This window comes from Pochonia chlamydosporia, assembly GCF_001653235.2.
Source record: "Pochonia chlamydosporia 170 chromosome Unknown PCv3seq00009, whole genome shotgun sequence".
Lineage (NCBI taxonomy): Eukaryota > Fungi > Ascomycota > Sordariomycetes > Hypocreales > Clavicipitaceae > Pochonia > Pochonia chlamydosporia.
The window spans coordinates 148,744-166,623 of record NW_019154044.1 but is presented as its reverse complement, the minus strand read 5'-3'; the positions used below and the strand labels follow the sequence as shown (position 1 = coordinate 166,623).

Genomic DNA, 17,880 nt, shown 5'->3' with positions numbered 1-17,880 from the left:
TATGAGTTTTAGCGAAAAAGAAAAGAAAAGAAGAGAACTGGGAGTCACACAACGACTGGTGTTCGCTGGTCACGTCCCAGCCACTTTACCAACTTGACTCTGAGAGAGCGGGCGGGATGTCGTCTCTTCCAGTGCACCAAACCCGATGTTTAGCCGAAAACGGAGGTCATTTGGTCGGCCGTCCTCCCACCGTTACGTGCACCGTATTCGAGACGGTTTTGAGGAAAAGCTGTTCATGGTTCATGATAGAACGACCCCCCCTTCCAAGACTGTACAGCCTAGGCATATGCATATCGCGTGTCATCAAAGAGCCAATGAAAGTTGAAATCGCGTGTCAACTGCAATTACGCGATTTCTCAATTTGTCGCGTCCAAAAACCGTTCACGGCAGACATTTTGGGCATGATGTCAAGCATTTCAGACCGTACAGCGCCACATTTGTCAGACTAATATTTGCTTCCTCATCTCGCACTCAACCCAAGTTCGATCACCCAACTGTTTGTTCCGCGCCTCGACCAACCGATCATCAACGTCATAAGCTACATCCACGCTGTTAATATTCCTGTTTCCTGTTCCTCTGTGGCCGATCCCCACCGATTTCGGTCACTATGCCATATTTTCGCGGCGGTGATATTCTCGTTGGTGAGTCGCTCTTTCTATGCCCTTGTTGACCCTCTGACTTCGTCAACGATTTGGCCTGGTGCGTACCGAATTAATATTCTCGAAATAGATAGAACCGCCCCATACGAGGAGTGAAGTGAAAAACATACAAGCACCTTACTTACTGCAGATTTCCGTGGCCATTTCTCTTGAGACGCTTGGCCAACAGGCACGTAGCTGAGTAGTTCTTTTGCATACGATGCCGCGGCCAGGGCGGCATATCCTTGCCAATGCTTGTTCTTATGTGAATCGGCATAATCGCAAATCCCGCGGACGACGATACAAGGGAAATCCGTCATCAGACCGGCCGCCTCCATTTCGAAGCAAAGTGCTCCAGTCTCACGACGAAACAGTTCTCTGGCGCCCACGGAGCCCAAGTACATTACACCCACTGTAGAGATGCTTTGTCACAGCCCTACAACCAGATTTTACTAGATGCTCACCGCCATGATATTCAACAAGTGCATTGTCTCATCTCATAAAGCAATCGCCGATCTTTGACAGGACAAGTGAGTATGGCCTGAGGATTGTTCCTCTGTAGGCAGTCAGTACCTAGGTGAGTGACAGCAAAATTACATGATCATTCAGGTCACGCATATCGCGATAACGAACAGGAGTAGCATATTTACGATTGAATGACTACGCATATCAACATTTAAACTATGCAAACTTTCGCCTACAGAGTCGCATTCTAACAGCTGTATTTAATAATAAATTTTTGGTACCGTAGGTAATAAGAGGTGAGGATATATTACAAAACACCACCCGAAAAAAAGGGCGCATAGAATCTTGTACAATTTCGTAGAAGCCAGGAGAACTCGTAGACCTCGGAACTGAACCTCTTAGAATAACTGCGCATTATGCTATATAACAGCCATGGCCCCTTTAACCCTCCATAGCAAAGGTATGAAAAGAAAATAGAGTAAGATGTTCAGGCTTTAACGACTGAATACCTTTGGGGTTCCACTTTGGATAAACCCAATCGTCATGACTCTCCCCGAATTGCATCCTATACTAAGAGTAGATTCTGATACCGCCCAGCATCTGGGACGAAATTCCACTGGTAGCCAGAGCGCTCTCTCTCCGTTTAATGTGAGCCAGCGTTTATCTCGGCTGACGCCACAGACGGTAGAATACGCGAGCGCACTAGCAGGAAGTTGTCGGGGAGGACTTGCAGAGGAGAATATAGACGGCGTATCGTCGAGTATAGTAAAAGAACCATTTGTAGTTAGTAAGCGCGTACTCTCTGGTTCGAATGATAAGATAGTCGTAACAACTCCTATGTTAGTAGCTTGCGTGCACTCGCCCGTCTCCGCGTGCCAGATCCGTATTGTTTCATCGCGAGAGGCCGAGGCCACGAGCTTCGAGTCGTGCGAGAAGGCCACCGAGTACACCGGGCCATCATGGCCCTTGAGCGTCTGCGTGCACTCACCCGTCTCCGCGTGCCAGATTCGTATTGTTTTATCGCGAGAGGCCGAGGCCACAAGCTTCGAGTCGTGCGAGAAGGCCACTGAGGCCACCGGGCCATCATGGCCCTCGAGCGTCTGCGTGCACTCGCCCGTCTCCGCGTGCCAGATCCGTATTGTTTTATCGTCAGAGGCCGAAGCCACGAGCTTTGAGTCGTGCGAGAAGGCCACCGAGTACACCCAGTCATCGTGGCCCTTGAGCGTCTGCGTGCACTCGCCCGTCTCCGCGTGCCAGATCCGTATTGTTTTATCGCCAGAGGCCGAAGCCACGAGCTTCGAGTCGTGCGAGAAGGCCACCGAGGTCACCGGGTCATCGTGGCCCTCGAGCGTCTGCAAGCACTCTCCCCAGTTCGTTCTCGCAACTGACTTTAGTGTGACCCAACTGGGCTCTTCCTTCTTGAAAAGCACTCTGACTAGGCTATCAGGGGGGCTGAATACAAGTGCTGAAGCGTAGAGCTGCAGCGGAGCGATCTCTATGGCTGGTTTGTGAGAAAGAATAAAGCGGCGCGCATCCTGAATAAGTTCCACCAGTTGCTGCAATTTTGTATCACTCTAGGAACGTGTTAGACCGTCCTTAATGCAACTCTGTTAGTTTAACTCACTGCAATGTCTTCAAGCTTCTGCACAGCTGTAACGCCTTTAGGCATGCAATGTAGCAGACTAAGAGATTCTAGCCAGTATAGGTATTTCCTTTGAATAAAGTCATTGATATGTGCAACGCCATCATGGTCTATCTCTGTGAATTTCGAATCGCTGAGATGGTCGACCCAGTAGGTGGTAGAGTAACGAATTGGGTCTAATATATCGAGATCAGTTATCGAAACCTGATCGATGAGGAAACCTGGAGCACCCAGGCCGCAAATATCACGTTTAAGTGTCTGCGACAGGGTTTTCAATGATCTCAAAAAGATGGCGTGGTGCTGGTCCGAGATGCCAGAAGGTAGGATATAGTCAGTCGCCTCACTAAGGAGGTAATCCTTCGCCGATTGATGCACAAATTCAACAATATCATCTTGGAGGGTTAAGAAAGAGCCACAAGACTTAGTAATTTCTCTCAACTCATCCTGATCACAGGCTTCGAGCGACCCAGCAAGAACCTTTAGCTCTTGAAGGCTAACAGGCCGATATACGACGGAAGTGATGGCCAGAATCTGTTTGCAATTAGAAGAATCCTCGGAATCGTTGATATGTTGTATCATTTGGCTGTACAGCAAATTCAAATCTGGAGGAAACGCCCTGAGCTTATCAAGTGTGTGTCGTTTTTTGACCTTTGCGAGTTCTTGGCAAACTAAGGCAACCCAAAGAAAGGTGCCTTTAGCATTTTCTGCCAAATACTGTTGGACAGCATGTCTTGTGCCTTCATCATAATTCTTGAACCGTCCTAACTCGTCCACCTTATGGTCAATATAGAAGGTGATTGCGTTGGAGATGGAGTTTTGATTTAATTCGAGCTGTAGTCTGACTTTTTGTTCGGCAGTGTCTAGTTTGTCTTCAATTTCTGGCCAGTTACGGCTAGAGACAATCCACTTCACGTGAGACGTTGACGATGATTTGACGATGAAGTCAAGAAGCTGAGATCTGTCTGTGGTACACTCGTCTAAGGCATCAACCACGAAGACAGCATCTGTTAAGGTTGGATCCTTCAACATATCCGTGAGTATCTCTTCCAGTGACCCCCAAACATTTATGCCTTGAAATAACTTTTCGCCTGTAGTATCGTACCTTGCCCGCAAATGTGAAATAAGTGACGGTCGCTTGTCTAAGAGGAGGTGCATAAGGCCACGTAGGACAGATGTTGCGTTGCGTAATTGAGGCACAGTAGCCTGGCAGAAGAAATAGGATAGGACCTCATCAGGCTTCTTCAGCAGCTCATTGATAATGCCGCACAAAAGCATAGTCTTGCCTTTGCCAGGATCACCTTTAATCCACAGGAGTCGACTCTGCGGATCATTGCGAAATTGTTTGAAGTCGGCATTGTCGAGGATCCAGAGATAAGAGTCCCTGAGTAAACCGCCTTTGGTATGCTCAATGCGCTCCTTGTCCTTGTCAGGATTAGTTTCATAGAGGTCCTTCAAGCACTGCTTGTCTTTCTCGTCTTGAAACCTCTTCTCTTGCTGCTGTGTTTGGTCCTGGATAGCTGAATGGATACCATTGAGCTTCTTTTCTTGGGAGACTGCAATGGTGGCGAGGTTGTCAAGGTATTTTCTAACCTGTGCAGAATTGTATTGGTCTGCGTCTCTTTGTATAGCAGCCTCTGCTTCTTGGATATGGCGAAGCTGCCCATCCCAATCATCTCGCGAGAACACATCCCTGCTAATCTTGATAAGCTCGTTCCGGCGATAAAGACAGATGCTCTTTATCTGGTATAAGAGAAGCCTTTGGTAGAGCTGAGAAATATGGCGCTCCAATTCATTGCGAAGTCCAGCTGAAGCCTCGACAGCTTTGTTTTCATCTAACAAGAGATCCGCAAGGTTCCAGTACCAATCCATTCTCAAGAGAACGTAGGCGATCCCTTTGCGGTTGCTACGGGCCTCAGTGACTGGTTTCGAAATGATCTATCTGGTATTAGTTAGGTCCTTCTGCAAATCTCAAAGCGTTAGAGCTGACTATACCTCTAACCCAATGCAAACGCCAACCCATGCAACAGCAGCCTGCGGAGCAGCCTGTATTGCTTTGTCGACTATTCCCCTCATTCTTTGCACTACCTCCAAGCATTCACCGATTCCCTCCTTGATAGAGGTTTCCTTGAGCGTGCGATCCAGCCCTGTCTGGACCAGCTGTTGCATTTGTTGACATCTTGCATCAGGGGTTTTACCAATCTCGTTTTCAACAATGTTGTTTGGGTAAAGTTCATTGGACAGAATCGTCTCATACGCGTCCAAAGCTTTAGGCTCGCTGGCTTTAAGCTCATCGTATGCCTGATTCCATAGCCGTTCCTGGAGACTCGATAGCAATGTTTGAGAGGAACCAGAGTCCGTCAAACATGGCGTCGTCTCGGCTGTAGACTGCGGAGTAGCGTCGGGTGGAGATGTTTGAGAATGGGTGGACGCGGGGCGGGCCGCGGCTGTTTCCTTGGGACGCGGCGTCCGTGACGGGTTCCTGAATTTAGCCGTAATCCTGCCAAACAAGCGGGACCCCATGACTTGGTAGGGTGTCCTTCAGTCCTGTGTGTCAGTCCCTTACGATGGGGCTTTTAGCTTTGGGGAAGGCGATGACGATACTAGGACGGTGGCTTTGATCTTTTTAGAAGAAAGCCCATTGTTGGCTCTATCAGTGGTCATTTGGGTAGAATAATTCACTCCGGACCCCGGCGGTCTAGATTCGCTGGTCGAAGCGCAGCCACCCATTTCCCCGCTTGGGCAGCAACGGCAATACGGCTGCATGTCTGCCTCACATTGTTCGTATTCTGGCTCTTGAGTTATAGTTAATATCTCTTTCGAGAACCAGCGCGAAGCGACTTCATAGAGCCAAAGAATGTCCTAGATAATGATATGAGAGACGATGTCTCTAAGCTGGAGAGCCTAGGGGACAAGACCAGGCAGCTGTTTGAACAGGATTATAACCGCGAGCCCTGGTTCACAGTCTGGAAGGCCATGACTGAGTCCAGTCCACATGCACAAAGTGTAACAGCAGACCAGCAGGACAGTTCTTTCTGGTAAGGGTATCAGGAATGGTGTAGACTGCTGTTGCGCTGGTAATAATTACAGTAAAATTAGGGTGCAGAAAAAAAAAAAGGAAGTGGTGAGGAAGTAGTATTCAGTCGGAACCCTCACTGTGTGAAGTACACAGTGAACACAGTAAGTTAGTACCGTTTTTTCTCTTGCCATGTATGTGTGTTCAGCAGCCAAAAGAACCTTACGGAACTTACTTCCTCCAGGCATTGTCAATATTTTATCCAAAAAAAAAAAAAGGTATCTAATCAATTGGTATCAATTAAAATGGCTCGCAGATTCTTTAAAGCTATCGCAATCAGTATATCGGGTCTTTTCGTAGCAGCGGCCCCGCGTCAGGTATCGTTGATGAATTGATTTGCAATGTGTTGATCGATTTAGGTGTTAAGGTTCTCATAGAAAATAGGTAAGGAAAGGAACAAAAAAGTCACGTGAACCTGTCCCGCAATTTTGGCAGACTAAGTGGTGTGCCACTCCGTCACAGGGGATATCTTATCCGTGCATTATCCGAACCGAGATTTCCTTCTCTTCAGCTCCAGCACAGGGATCGCACATGAGGCTTTGGCTGCATGAAAACGCGCAGAGATGGGTCTCATTCATGATGACAGCGGCAAGTAGAAGAACCCCCGACATCCAGCCTTTGCCCCTAAATGTCCATTGTTGGAGCTAATGTGTTGATGAGATAGATCAAGTTATTGCGCCGTACACCGAACCTATTTTGCGGCATGTACATAAGCTCTTTGGTGATAGGTGGTACGGAAGTGACAGTGAGCTCGAGAGAAGCAAGTACATATTTCCAATTGATGAGGTACGTCCAACCGTTGTACAGGCCACTATACTATATTGCTAACAAAAATGGCACAGGAAGAACTTGAACGCCTGGATATATTTCACAAATTTTTTCTCACGGTTCAGCAGGATGTCTTGTTCTCGGCGCCGCTTGATAGTCGAGCGAACTTGCGAATACTAGATCTGGGCACGGGAACAGGAATTTGGCCAATAGATGTATCTAAGTACGTCAGCAATTTTTTTTTTTTTTTTTTTTTTTTTTTTTTTTTTTTCCCAGCAACTGCGCCCTGACTCGCATCGTGAGGCGTATTAATTGACATGTTCTATTTAGGTCAATGCCACAGGCATTCGTACTCGGGGTAGACTTCAACATGATCCAGCCCAAAATGTGAGCAGGTCAACCACGTTATGGTATGAGCGCGTTTTCACTGACTTGAATAGGATCCCTGCAACCCTTGAACCCCCCTTGGAACTTGATATAGAGAGTGATTGGAGGACTCTAAAAGACGGCTGGGATCTTGTACATGTCCGAACTCTCTTTGGCAGCGTCGGCTGCTGGGAGAAGTTATACCACAAGATATACGAGTACGAATACTACATTGCGTCCTGTTTTATCCATCGGCTACTAACCTACATGAAGATACCTTAAACCAAACGTGGGATATCTGGAGCAGATAGAAATAGATTGGGTGCCACGATATGATGACGGTACCATCCCATACAAAAGCGCCCTCGTTGACTGGACAGACAAGCTGCTGGACGCTATGGATCAGCACGGTCGGTCTATGAGAGTGGAATCAGAGCAAACGAGGCAGCAACTTGTCCGTGCCGGTTTTTGTGATATTCGCGAGTCGTCGGTCAAAGTCTGTTTCAATCCCTGGTCGAAAGATCCTCACGAGAAGGAGGTTGCATTATGGTTCAGGGCTGGATTTTGCCGTGGTATCAAGGCACTGTCCTACGGCCCTATGAAAACGTATCTCGGAATGTCCATAAGGGATATTGACCGTCTTTGTGAGCCTGTAATTGATGAAATACACCTGCCACGATACAAACCTTACTGCAGAATGTGGGTAGCGAGATGAGAGTCTAGAAATTGTCGCAGGCTAACACAAATCAAGGCACGCCTGGATAGCGAGGCGGCCTAGTTAATCGCCAGCCGGCGGCGTGCGTAACGACGGGCTTTGCAACAGCTTTTGCATACCTTGCCTCGTCAAATCATTCCCAAGGAAGTCGTCAGCTCTAGTGCCATGCCACGCCCTGGAGTCTGAACTGCCTATAAGGTTACAGGAACAATATATTTGGGGGAGAGTCTGTGAGTACTTGAGGCATTTTCGACCACGGAATCCGGGTATACGAGGTCAAGTGTATGAGTAGCAATTGGACTGTTGATTGTAAGCGAAGTGTGATGATCGGATGTCTCGCCAGAAAGCTCATACTGACTCAGAAGGGTACGTCGTCGTTTTGATCATTCGCAACAGAACCCCACCAGACGAAGGTGCATTGGAGGACAGGGCCAGTCAACATTAATCCAATACTATTGAGAAAAGGTCCACAGTATAGACTCGGAGCCAGGAACACCGGTACTTGTTTTAAGTTCTCTGGCCTTATCAGGATCGTCGGGGGTAACAGGCAGTCCAAGGAATGATCGATACATCCCCGCCACGCAAGTGAAGATTCCGGCCGTTCAGAGTCGCTGGAAACCAACTTGGCGTACTTGATATCTGGTTCAACAGAATCATCACCTGATCGAATTCCGTACTTCTAAGACTAGAAGCTCCAGCCTGAACCAATCCAACAGGAAGAAGCTGCGCCTAATATGGTCGATGCCTCCTCAGAGAACGGTTCCGCAAAGTTGCCTGCAATATCTTTTCATGCAGCAGATGCTGAAATTGGGACTCAATTAGTTGTCAACACTGGACACCTGACTAGAGTGTCAGCGATGAATGAAATCGTCAACCCGATGCGGGACACCACCAAATACATGCCCGTGAGCTTTAGCCTCCAAAAATGGGCAGGTGGTGATTCTGCTGAACCAGATATCGAGTACGCTCCTGTTTGGAAGGAGATGTAGTAGGGAGATTCTGGGCAAGGATGTAGTCTTTAACGGATCGTTAAAGGACAAGAGCTGGGCCAAGGCAAACAGTTTCACAAGACTCATCCATACAGCTAGGGTATGCAACAGCTAGGGTGCATCGGACGCAAAGAACTATAACGCTCTAGGGAATGGACTTGAATCGGTATTGTAATTGAATGCAACCGCATGACGTACAATCTCCTGGAAAGCTCAATCTATAACAAGGAGGAAGAGAAAAAGGGCAGGACTTAGCCGTCTGCCGGAAGCTTCTGATCGGCGCTTAGCAATAGAACTGAAGTGTCGCCATTAACTTTAACATCCTGATGGACCTGAGACCCGTTTAGTAGCGCCCTAATTTCCACTGCCACTGCCACTGGCGAAGAATTCGTCTCAAATATGCTCATCCGTCAGACAGTAGTTTTTTACATCTCCGTTGGTCTTGTATGCTCACACTCGTGGGTGGAGTGACTCATGGTCATTGGCTTCAATGGCACAATGATCGCAGATCCCAGTTACATTCGTGGCGCTGTATCCACTAGCTCTGATTGCAGTGAGCGGAAAAACCATTCAGTTCGGCACATTAGCCGTATTCCGAGGTGCCAATCCGAAGGGTTAGGCCGTTCTCGACATCACATAAGAGGCCTAATCATCGGCAGTTCACCTATGAGTTGCCGTGCGGGCGGGGTCAGATTGCTCAGATCACGGATACTCTACGTTTGCCTCGCACAAGCTACGCAATGGAACCAAGATATCGGCCCTTACTTCCGGGAAAGCCCCCTGGCGGGCCAGTCGAAGGATCATCTATTGAGGAAATAGAGAGGGACACACAGGCTCGTCGATGCGCGACAAGCGCCGCATGCGAGTCTTGTCGTCGCCAAAAGTGTAAGGTAAGTGTCTCGATGCTGCAGTAGAAGGAGTGAAGCTAAGTATCAGTGCGACGGCAAACGACCGGCATGTATACGTTGCCTCCGTCGTAAAATTGACTGTACATATATTGCAAATGCAGGAGAAACACGAGCCGATGCGTTAAAGAGGAAATGCACCCTACAAGAAGCAGAATTAGACGCATTAAGGCGACTCATCAGCTCCATACACTGCAAAACCCAACAGGAAGCATACGATCTTGTCGATCACATCCGGTCGGGTTGCAACCCAGCCGAAGATCTCAGTTCCGCGTCGCAAACCCATTGTCCCCAACTGGCAACCTCTTCGGCCGAACTCATACCGAATGACGACGTATCCATTCTTTTGATACATCAATACTTCAATCAAAATAGAGTACTCAGCTTGCCGGATATAAACTATGACGCATTTATTAGAGAGATGCAAGACAATAGCCAAGCACACGGAACATCATACTCTCCCCTGCTGTTCAATGCAATTTGTGCTCGCCAATGTGTGAGTGCATAACGTACTTATACATGTGCCCAGCTAACAAAAATAGTATTTGTCTGCGGATTTAGTCATAGGCACTACCAGCGGTCAAGAATTAGGACATCGATTTCTGGACGAGGCTTATAGGTTGCTAAAAGATTCTCGTGGCCGCCCTATTTTATCAACCGCACAGGCCGTAACCATAATGTATGAAGCAGAGCTTCTGCGGGACACATTTTGTAAAGTTTCCGAGAGTCATGAGAAAGGCTGAGACCAGATACCACGGAAGATAGACCAACATCTGGAGCAAATCATCAGTACTGTCACACTACATGGATCGATATGTTCCAATGCAGACTATACACTTACCAAACCGCAATAACGACAGGCACACTTTGTCTCTGATATCACACTCTGCTTTCTGGGCTGACGCTATCGTATATTGCCGTTGTTGGCAAGAAACAGTATGTCTGAGATATCCTGTCCCTGTCGTACTCTGCGGAGTACCTCGACTCCTTCTTCCTGCGTAGTGGACTTCAGGTACAAGAACAGTTCCCCATATGCTTCAGGGTCGTCATCGTACCATTGGGCTATAGGTGGTAGCATGTGGGCCGGTTGCTGATTTTGTGTATCGTAGGTGTTGCCTGTTCTACTTTTCATAGTAACAATGACGGGTTGATTTGTTGGCAGCATTGACTTGCCCTCCTCACTGTTTTGTCCGACTTGGTTGGGGCTAATGCCTTGCCGAAGTTGTCGTAGCACATTGAGGGCTGTAGCACCGTCACGACACATAAGGCCGTTGACAACCTGGAGAAGTACATCATAGGAGGCACGGATTTCTTGCAACTGTTGTTCTGCTTCTGCTTTGGCGCGTCTCATAGCTGACAACCTTGACTCTGCTGGTTGGGTAGCGTATTCACAGCTTCGCCCTCGTGATAAGCACGGAGAACATTGCGGTCGTACACCATCGCACTAAAGCATTATTAGAGACATGCCGTGACTTGCTAGATGTTCGATTGTGGCGATGTTAACCTTGACCTTGCGCTTTCTGCAAGCTTCGCAAGCTGCGATAACTGGCCGTTGACGTTCACTAAGGTCTAGCTCTTGAACCGCATGGTTACCTGTCGTTGACGGCAGAATTGGTCGATAGTTACTGTGAGACGGCTGGCCGGGCATCTTCGTGGAGGTATAACATAGGATTATTCCTCCTGTCCAGGTGGTGATTTATTGCTCCTCAAGGGAGGGTACAGAAATGGAGGCTTGGCCTGTCTATGACGCCAACATTACTGCATCAAGACACAACACTAATCCCAGGTGGGGCAACATTGTACAGGGTGAACCAATTCTAGGCTTTCGCTGTTCACTTTTTTAGGACTCAAACGGACCTTAACTTTCTGTTACTGCACATATTTAAATAATTTTTGCCATAATAACTCCAATGACACATGAGGAGGTGCCGAATTTGCTGGCGGGAATAGGGGAGCGTTGTTCAGAGAACAGTTTTGTTAGCGCTGGTACACAGGATATGGTGGTCATACTTCCAGGCACGACATTTCGTCTTGGGTCCCACGTTCTTATAACCACAATCAACTAGTATAGAAGCGAATTACGGAAAGCTCCGGTTTCCTTAAGAGAAGACGAAGTTAAACGCAGGGCAAGCAAGTTACACCGCAGACTGCAGCTTCCCGCTCTGCCTCTTTAAGCTGGAATATATAAGGCTGTCCCTAAGCATCCAATTGGCTATTTGTGTCTTTGGCGACTGGCTAATAAAAATAAAAGCTATACTGCTTTTGTCGAGGTACGTCACGATGTATCTCGCGATGTATCTTTCCTGACCCCAAGAAGGAGAGCAAGAAGGAAAAGTCAAACTCAGCAGCATCATCAGTAGCAGCCCGACTTCCCTACCCCTGGGTCAACGATAAGTTCGTTGGCATCCCAGGTATTTTGGAGTCCTGGTCACAAAACAGGCAGCCCATGGGTAGTTATTTATATCCAAAAATGGCGTTAGGCGTTCATGACCCGAAACGTGACCTCGTGACTTGATCTTGAGAATCTGTACAAAAGAGAGGCCGCAGAAGCGGTCGTCTGCTGACCTAAGAGCTCGTTTCAAGGTGAAGACGGAAGTATAAAAAGGTAGCACGCTGCTCTTCTCCACGTTCTTCAATTCCTCATCCTTCATAAGTTCCTTTGAACACCAAGCCTACCGGAATGGATCTCAACAGCCCGAACCATTCAGAACTTTTGTTCCAATCAATTGAAAAGCCTCGGCGAACGCCAAACATCTTGCAAGACAATCGACCGATCACTCGCACACAGAGCTACACACTGAGCTGTTGGAATAATGGTGATAGTGTATACGAATTGAAGCCTTTGGATCATGACGTACAATCTCCTGAAAAGCTCAATCTATAACAATGGGGCTGTTTTCCTCCCGAAATTGTGCCAGTCGCGAATATTTTGAAACAAAGGAAGTAAATTTACCAAGAGGTCTAGGGACACTCTTCGCGTCGCTCAAGCGTGCCATTCGTTTCTACAGTTCAGCAAACCGACAATCTCAATCTCACTGCACTGGTGTCGCCACGCATCAGCTTCTTACCCTTCTCGGTGAATATTGGCCATGCTTCGTCCGTAGTGGATCATGCAGCGGAATTGAATGCAGTACCAACACATTGAAACCACGCCTCGCTGCCTGGTAGTGAGACTTTCAAGCATGCTGTCCTTGTAGCTTTAACCATCTTGATGGAAACGGACTGAGCTCAGACGTCGCCGCGAACATGGATAGGCACCCAATTTGGAGCGCAATGGATATTGGCAAGACTGCTAGCAATTACGCACTTTAATATTGTTCTAGACGTGGAGATTGCCCTCTTTGTTGTCATGTAGAGAGTGGATGTATATTTTGGTTCTAGTATGAAAATACTAGCACAGTAGACACTAAAATTTAGAACCGAGGCTTGCACCGCGGGCGCAGAGTTACATGAGACGTCCAGGCAACCTAATCTGCAACGTACTCAATCCGATCTTCCACAAATGGCTCCGTAGCATTCCACCCTTCTGATGTCTTGGTCCATACATCTTCACCGAACTTTTGGACAATTAGTTCTCTGGCTGCCTCATACGACTCCTGCCCTCTGAGATCCTGGATAGGCACCCAAATCGGAGTCCAGTGGGTTTTGATCTTTATGTGACCCTTTGCATCTTGTTTAACATCCGTCAATCTTTCAACTCGGAAGTAAGCTTCACCGGGGTGGTGCGTTCCTGCCGTCTTTCTCCATGTCTTGATTGAAGCGAGGAAGGTGGATGGGCGTTCTGCGTCTTTCGACCTTATATGGTCAGGCTCGTCGAATGACATTTCGCTTTTTTTCCGGCCATCAATGCTGTTCTGTGCAATTTGCTTAGCACGGAAGCCTCGTTTCTCCAGATACAACCGCTCGTTCATCTCTTGTGGAGGTCGAGCAGAATTCTGTACACCTCGGTTTTGATTATGACTTCGAGTGGTGAGGAAAGGGTGTAGATCAAGTTATTGCGCCGTAAGCTGCCCCTGCGCTTCTGGTCTATTTTGAACAGGATTCGTGAAAGAGTCATGGTTTAGACTAACACGCCTAGATTACCGCCGCCCGTCTCCTCGGACACAAGAGCAGAATGGAAAATACCAACCACGCATGCAAATGGATGAGTTCCCTGAACTTGGTCACCAAATGACCCACCACAATCTCCTCCCAAAAACAAAATGACATCGCATCCCAGACCCCCAACAACCCTAACAGTCACCTCTTGCAGATCTTACCCCAATACCGAGTCAACTCTCAGCTCCGGCATTCAACGCCACGACCCTGAAAAGGCCGATCCGAACGCCTCAATGGGGACTGCATTTCCTTTTCGCCCTGAGCTTATCCCAATCAAGACGATCGGCATCACCACAACCACCACCCATTGGCAGGCTACTTCCCATCAACGGACCTCAAAAGCACACCATGAAACTTAGCTGTGGGCTGCGCTGTCTAAAAAGTCCATCTACGGTACTAGGGAGGAAAAAGAGTTAGCGCGAAGGTTGCTTGTGATTTTGAGCCAATTTATTTTAATACAATATCGTCAGATTTCCAATGTTTACTTTTCCTTCCTTATGAGTCTGTACGGAGTAATCTGTCTGCAATTCTGCCATGGTTTCCTTGCGATTCTGGCTGTGTAGCCTTTTGGCCCTGCCGCTGGCTCTAGCTGGCCATGGAGAGAGAATTCCCAGGAGTTACATTATCGAATTATCTGATTCTCAAACCGTATGTAAATCCCCCTCAAAAGAGCTTGAAACCTACTAACAAGCTCTAGTCTGCCGACAAGTTCGTCACCAACTTAAATCGCAATGGCATCGCCATCAAGCTCGACCGCGATTTATCCTTTTCCCTCTTCCACGGCGGCTCATTCAGCCTCTCTGAAGACACGCATGAAGCCGCCACCGTCAAAAGAATCTCATCCATGTCCATCGTGAAGAGCATCTCGCCCGTTCGTGAACTCCACCGCCCTCAACGACAGGTTTCCACCGTTGGCGATGGACTTTTCGAGCGTGAGGCCCAGCTGGGGAAGCGGGCAACCCCCCAAGATGTCTACTACCCGCATGTCATGACGGGCGTGGATAAACTGCACAAGCAGGGATATTTCGGGACCGGGCTTCGTGTTGCGGTTGTAGATTCTGGCATTGACTACAAACATCCTGCGCTGGGAGGGTGCTTCGGCAAAGGATGTCGAGTAGAGTTTGGGTATAATCTGGTTGACAAGACGGAAGATCCGTACGACAACTGCGATGGTCATGGTAAGTAAACCAGATGAGAGAACTTGAGTGCAGTAGCTAACACATGTAGGAACTCATGTTTCTGGCCTCCTTGCCGCGCAGGCCAACAATCCGTACAACTTTACCGGCGTGGCGCCTAACGTAACTCTTGGCCACTACAAGGTAATGAAATGCCATGGCGGCTCTAGCACAGCCATTATTCTTGAAGCTTTCAAGAGGGCATTTGAAGATAAGGCAGATATAATCACCGCGTCTCTTGGCCTATACAGCGGCTGGGCAGAAGGTCAGCTTCCAGTCCTTTTCATTGCAAACAACACTAACACTTCAACAGAACCATGGGGCCTCCTCATTGAAAAGATTGTCAAAGCCGGCGTTCCCTGCACAGTTGCCGTCGGAAATAACGGGCAGTCAGGCATGTTTCTGTCCTCCAACGGCATCGATAACCCTGCCGGCACGGGCGTCGGTTCCTTTAACAACTTGTACTCGCCGATGATCCTATCAAGAGGCACATATAGTCTAGCCAACGGGTCAACCAGTGAATTCGGCTGGTCCATCTCCGGACAGTCAGATTTCGCCAACGGCACATACCAACTCTACCCTTTGAGTCTGAACTCCTCTATCGTAGGGGATGGCTGCACACCCTGGACAGCCAAAACAGATCTCTCCCGCAAAATGGTCCTCATCCGCCGCGGAGGGTGCAATTTCCAAATCAAGCAGGACAACGCCGCCAAAGCGGGTGTCAAGAACATACTCTTCTACAATGATCGTCCCGGCGTAGATGCCTTTGAATACAAGACGCCTGGCCTCGTGGGTATAGGCATGGTGCCCACCAGCACGGGAGCGAAATGGATATCTGCCGCTGCAACATCCAATGTTACTCTCCATATGGTCAGCAATAAGTACGCCAAGACTATTTACAGCAACGAAGTTAACAAACAAGCTGGCGGCCAAGTAAGCGACTTCACAGAATGGGGACCGAGCAACCAACTCCTCCCCGTGACAACCATCTCCGCCCCCGGAGGATTCATGCTGTCTACATACCCTCTCGCACTGGGAGGCTACGCTGTCGAATCAGGAACATCCATGGCAACGCCCTACATGGCCGGCTGTATAGCCCTTATGCTTGAGGCGCGAGGGAAAGTCTCCCCCGCTACTATCAAGGCACTCTTCGCAGCTACATCCATGCCTAATGTATTCCACGACGGCGTGTCAGCATCTCCGTATCTCGCGTCCGTGGCACAGCAAGGTGCCGGCTTAATTAATGCTTATAATGCCGTTCACGAAACAACCCTCCTCAACGTGAGCAGTATCCCGTTCAACGATACCGAACATCTTGCCCCGGCGTGGATCCAAATCAGCAACACCGGCAACGTCACCAAACTATACACGCTAGGCCACACCGGCGCAGCAACAGTATACACCCTCTCTAATAACCAGACCGTCCCACAGACCATCAACACCGGCTCCTTTATGGACAGAAACACCAAATACGCCTCCATCCAGTTCAGCAAACGCATCATCCGCCTCAGCCCCGGCAAATCCACCGTTGTTAAAATCACCGCCTCGCCACCTCTAGGTCTAGAAGCCGCCAGAATCCCCATCTACAGCGGATTTATTACTTTCAACGGCACGACTGATTCACTCTCCATTCCGTACCTCGGCGCCGCGACCTCCATGCGCAACGTGACCATCCTGGACAAGATGGCCAACTACCTCACCTCCAGTGCTACCAAGAAGCGCGTCAAGCCAAACGATCTCTTCGTGCTGCCTAGCCCGAATGGAACGGCTGGTGCGCAAAATACGAGTAATCCCGTGTTTAACGTGCGGCCTTCGATGGGCACGGCGCTCCTCCGCGTGGATGTCAAGGCGAATGGCTCTGTGGTGGGACAGGTCGCTGGGTTTCCAAAGACTTATCTTCCGCGGAGTGTGGACTCTGTTGGGGTTCGGCCTGTGCAGTGGACGGGCCAGTTGGCTGAGGGGGGTTTTGTCGCCGCGGGGACGTATTCTTTGGTTGTGAGGGCGTTGAAGATTTTTGGGAATCCGGATGTTGGTGCGGATTATGATGTTGTTGAGTCGGAGAGGTTTCGGGTTGTGTACGCGGGGGAGAAGAAGGTGAAGCAGGTTGTGCGGGTGTAGTCATTGGACGGTTTGATTCTGTATATAGATTGAGGTGTAATTTATGGGTGTGGTGGAATAGACTAGTAATGGTTGAGTGTTGATACGCGTCTTCATGTGAATTTTTATCTGGGTTGCTGGGTTTTTTGTGTATGAGTTCTTGCGATGACGATGAAGCGTGGAACTTGTATGGTGGGCGTATGGCAAACTGGGTGGTCAACGCTTCAACTACCATTTCTTACGTGGAAAATGGGGCTGGCAGATCAGAGTCCGCCACCTACGATGAATTGAATTCGCCCAGCCTCCCTATGGCATTCGTGGCCGAGTCGATCAATATTGTCCTTGCAATTGCCGCGTCCTCCTGCCGTGAGAAGTCCCTCAAACCCCAGGTTGATGAGCGTTTGCACACCTTCGCCGATACGCTTAGTAGCAGCGATGGGGTCAAATGCTCGATGGAATACACAGCCGAAGGGCTTGGCTGCCTAGAGAAGTTTAAGGCAAGATTGCTCGTCAATTTTGACGACTTCCGGCTCCCCCGTGGTTGGGTCTAGGGCGTCCGTGAGCTGCAGGAGACCGAAGCCGTCGCCGCGAAACGGGTTCATAAGGCCCGTAGCCTTGAACTCCTGGATCGAACGGACCATTTCGGAAACTTCTTTCTCGGTGTAGATGAAATCGGAAGATCTGTCCCATGGTGCACCTCGGGAGCGAATCATGACTCGAACAGGGATCTTAACTTCCGCTGCGACTTTGGCAAGTTCCGAGACTGGAGGTGTTGTGCCTCTGAGGTCATATGATCCGGGGGCGTTGAGCTTTCTGACCAACGCGAGGCCAAACCTGCATGCTTGGCGTGTATCTAGAAGCCAATAAGAGCCTGTAAACGCGATTTCATTTTGATTACAAATGCTCTTGAAACGAGCAAACCGTGTCATGGCTCCACAAATTCGCGAAC

General features: G+C 48.8%; 7 protein-coding genes across 7 annotated transcripts; 4 read left to right on the top strand and 3 right to left on the bottom strand.

Moving 5' to 3' along the window:
• Positions 1 to 1,597: 1,597 nt before the first annotated feature.
• On the bottom strand, positions 1,598 to 5,265 carry VFPPC_18221 (WD domain, g-beta repeat domain-containing protein; the record flags this gene model as incomplete). Its single annotated transcript, XM_018288935.1, has 3 exons — positions 1,598 to 2,677; positions 2,728 to 4,680; positions 4,738 to 5,265. The coding sequence occupies 3 exons, from the start codon at positions 5,263 to 5,265 to the stop codon at positions 1,598 to 1,600; spliced, it is 3,561 nt and encodes a 1,186-aa protein (XP_018138072.1).
• A 1,132-nt stretch (positions 5,266 to 6,397) lies between these two features.
• Positions 6,398 to 7,717, top strand: VFPPC_10594 (methyltransferase LaeA; the record flags this gene model as incomplete). Its single annotated transcript, XM_022428718.1, has 7 exons — positions 6,398 to 6,410; positions 6,483 to 6,604; positions 6,661 to 6,809; positions 6,917 to 6,973; positions 7,027 to 7,170; positions 7,226 to 7,596; positions 7,704 to 7,717. 7 exons carry the CDS (start codon positions 6,398 to 6,400, stop codon positions 7,715 to 7,717), a joined length of 870 nt encoding a protein of 289 aa, XP_022284063.1.
• Positions 7,718 to 9,130: 1,413 nt separating this feature from the next.
• On the top strand, positions 9,131 to 9,475 carry VFPPC_18220 (hypothetical protein; the record flags this gene model as incomplete). The annotated part of the gene is made up of 1 exon (XM_022429867.1): positions 9,131 to 9,475. The coding sequence occupies one exon, from the start codon at positions 9,131 to 9,133 to the stop codon at positions 9,473 to 9,475; it is 345 nt and encodes a 114-aa protein (XP_022285100.1).
• A 990-nt stretch (positions 9,476 to 10,465) lies between these two features.
• Positions 10,466 to 10,912, bottom strand: VFPPC_14791 (hypothetical protein; the record flags this gene model as incomplete). Its single annotated transcript, XM_018292559.1, has 1 exon — positions 10,466 to 10,912. The coding sequence occupies one exon, from the start codon at positions 10,910 to 10,912 to the stop codon at positions 10,466 to 10,468; it is 447 nt and encodes a 148-aa protein (XP_018138069.1).
• A 2,116-nt stretch (positions 10,913 to 13,028) lies between these two features.
• Positions 13,029 to 13,385, bottom strand: VFPPC_10592 (hypothetical protein; the record flags this gene model as incomplete). Its single annotated transcript, XM_018288932.1, has 1 exon — positions 13,029 to 13,385. The coding sequence occupies one exon, from the start codon at positions 13,383 to 13,385 to the stop codon at positions 13,029 to 13,031; it is 357 nt and encodes a 118-aa protein (XP_018138068.1).
• Positions 13,386 to 14,193: 808 nt separating this feature from the next.
• On the top strand, positions 14,194 to 16,952 carry VFPPC_10591 (subtilisin; the record flags this gene model as incomplete). Its single annotated transcript, XM_018288931.1, has 4 exons — positions 14,194 to 14,307; positions 14,357 to 14,837; positions 14,887 to 15,099; positions 15,148 to 16,952. The coding sequence occupies 4 exons, from the start codon at positions 14,194 to 14,196 to the stop codon at positions 16,950 to 16,952; spliced, it is 2,613 nt and encodes an 870-aa protein (XP_018138067.1).
• A 131-nt stretch (positions 16,953 to 17,083) lies between these two features.
• VFPPC_18219 (hypothetical protein) lies at positions 17,084 to 17,482 on the top strand (the record flags this gene model as incomplete). Its single annotated transcript, XM_022429866.1, has 1 exon — positions 17,084 to 17,482. One exon carries the CDS (start codon positions 17,084 to 17,086, stop codon positions 17,480 to 17,482), a length of 399 nt encoding a protein of 132 aa, XP_022285099.1.
• Positions 17,483 to 17,880: the final 398 nt, after the last annotated feature.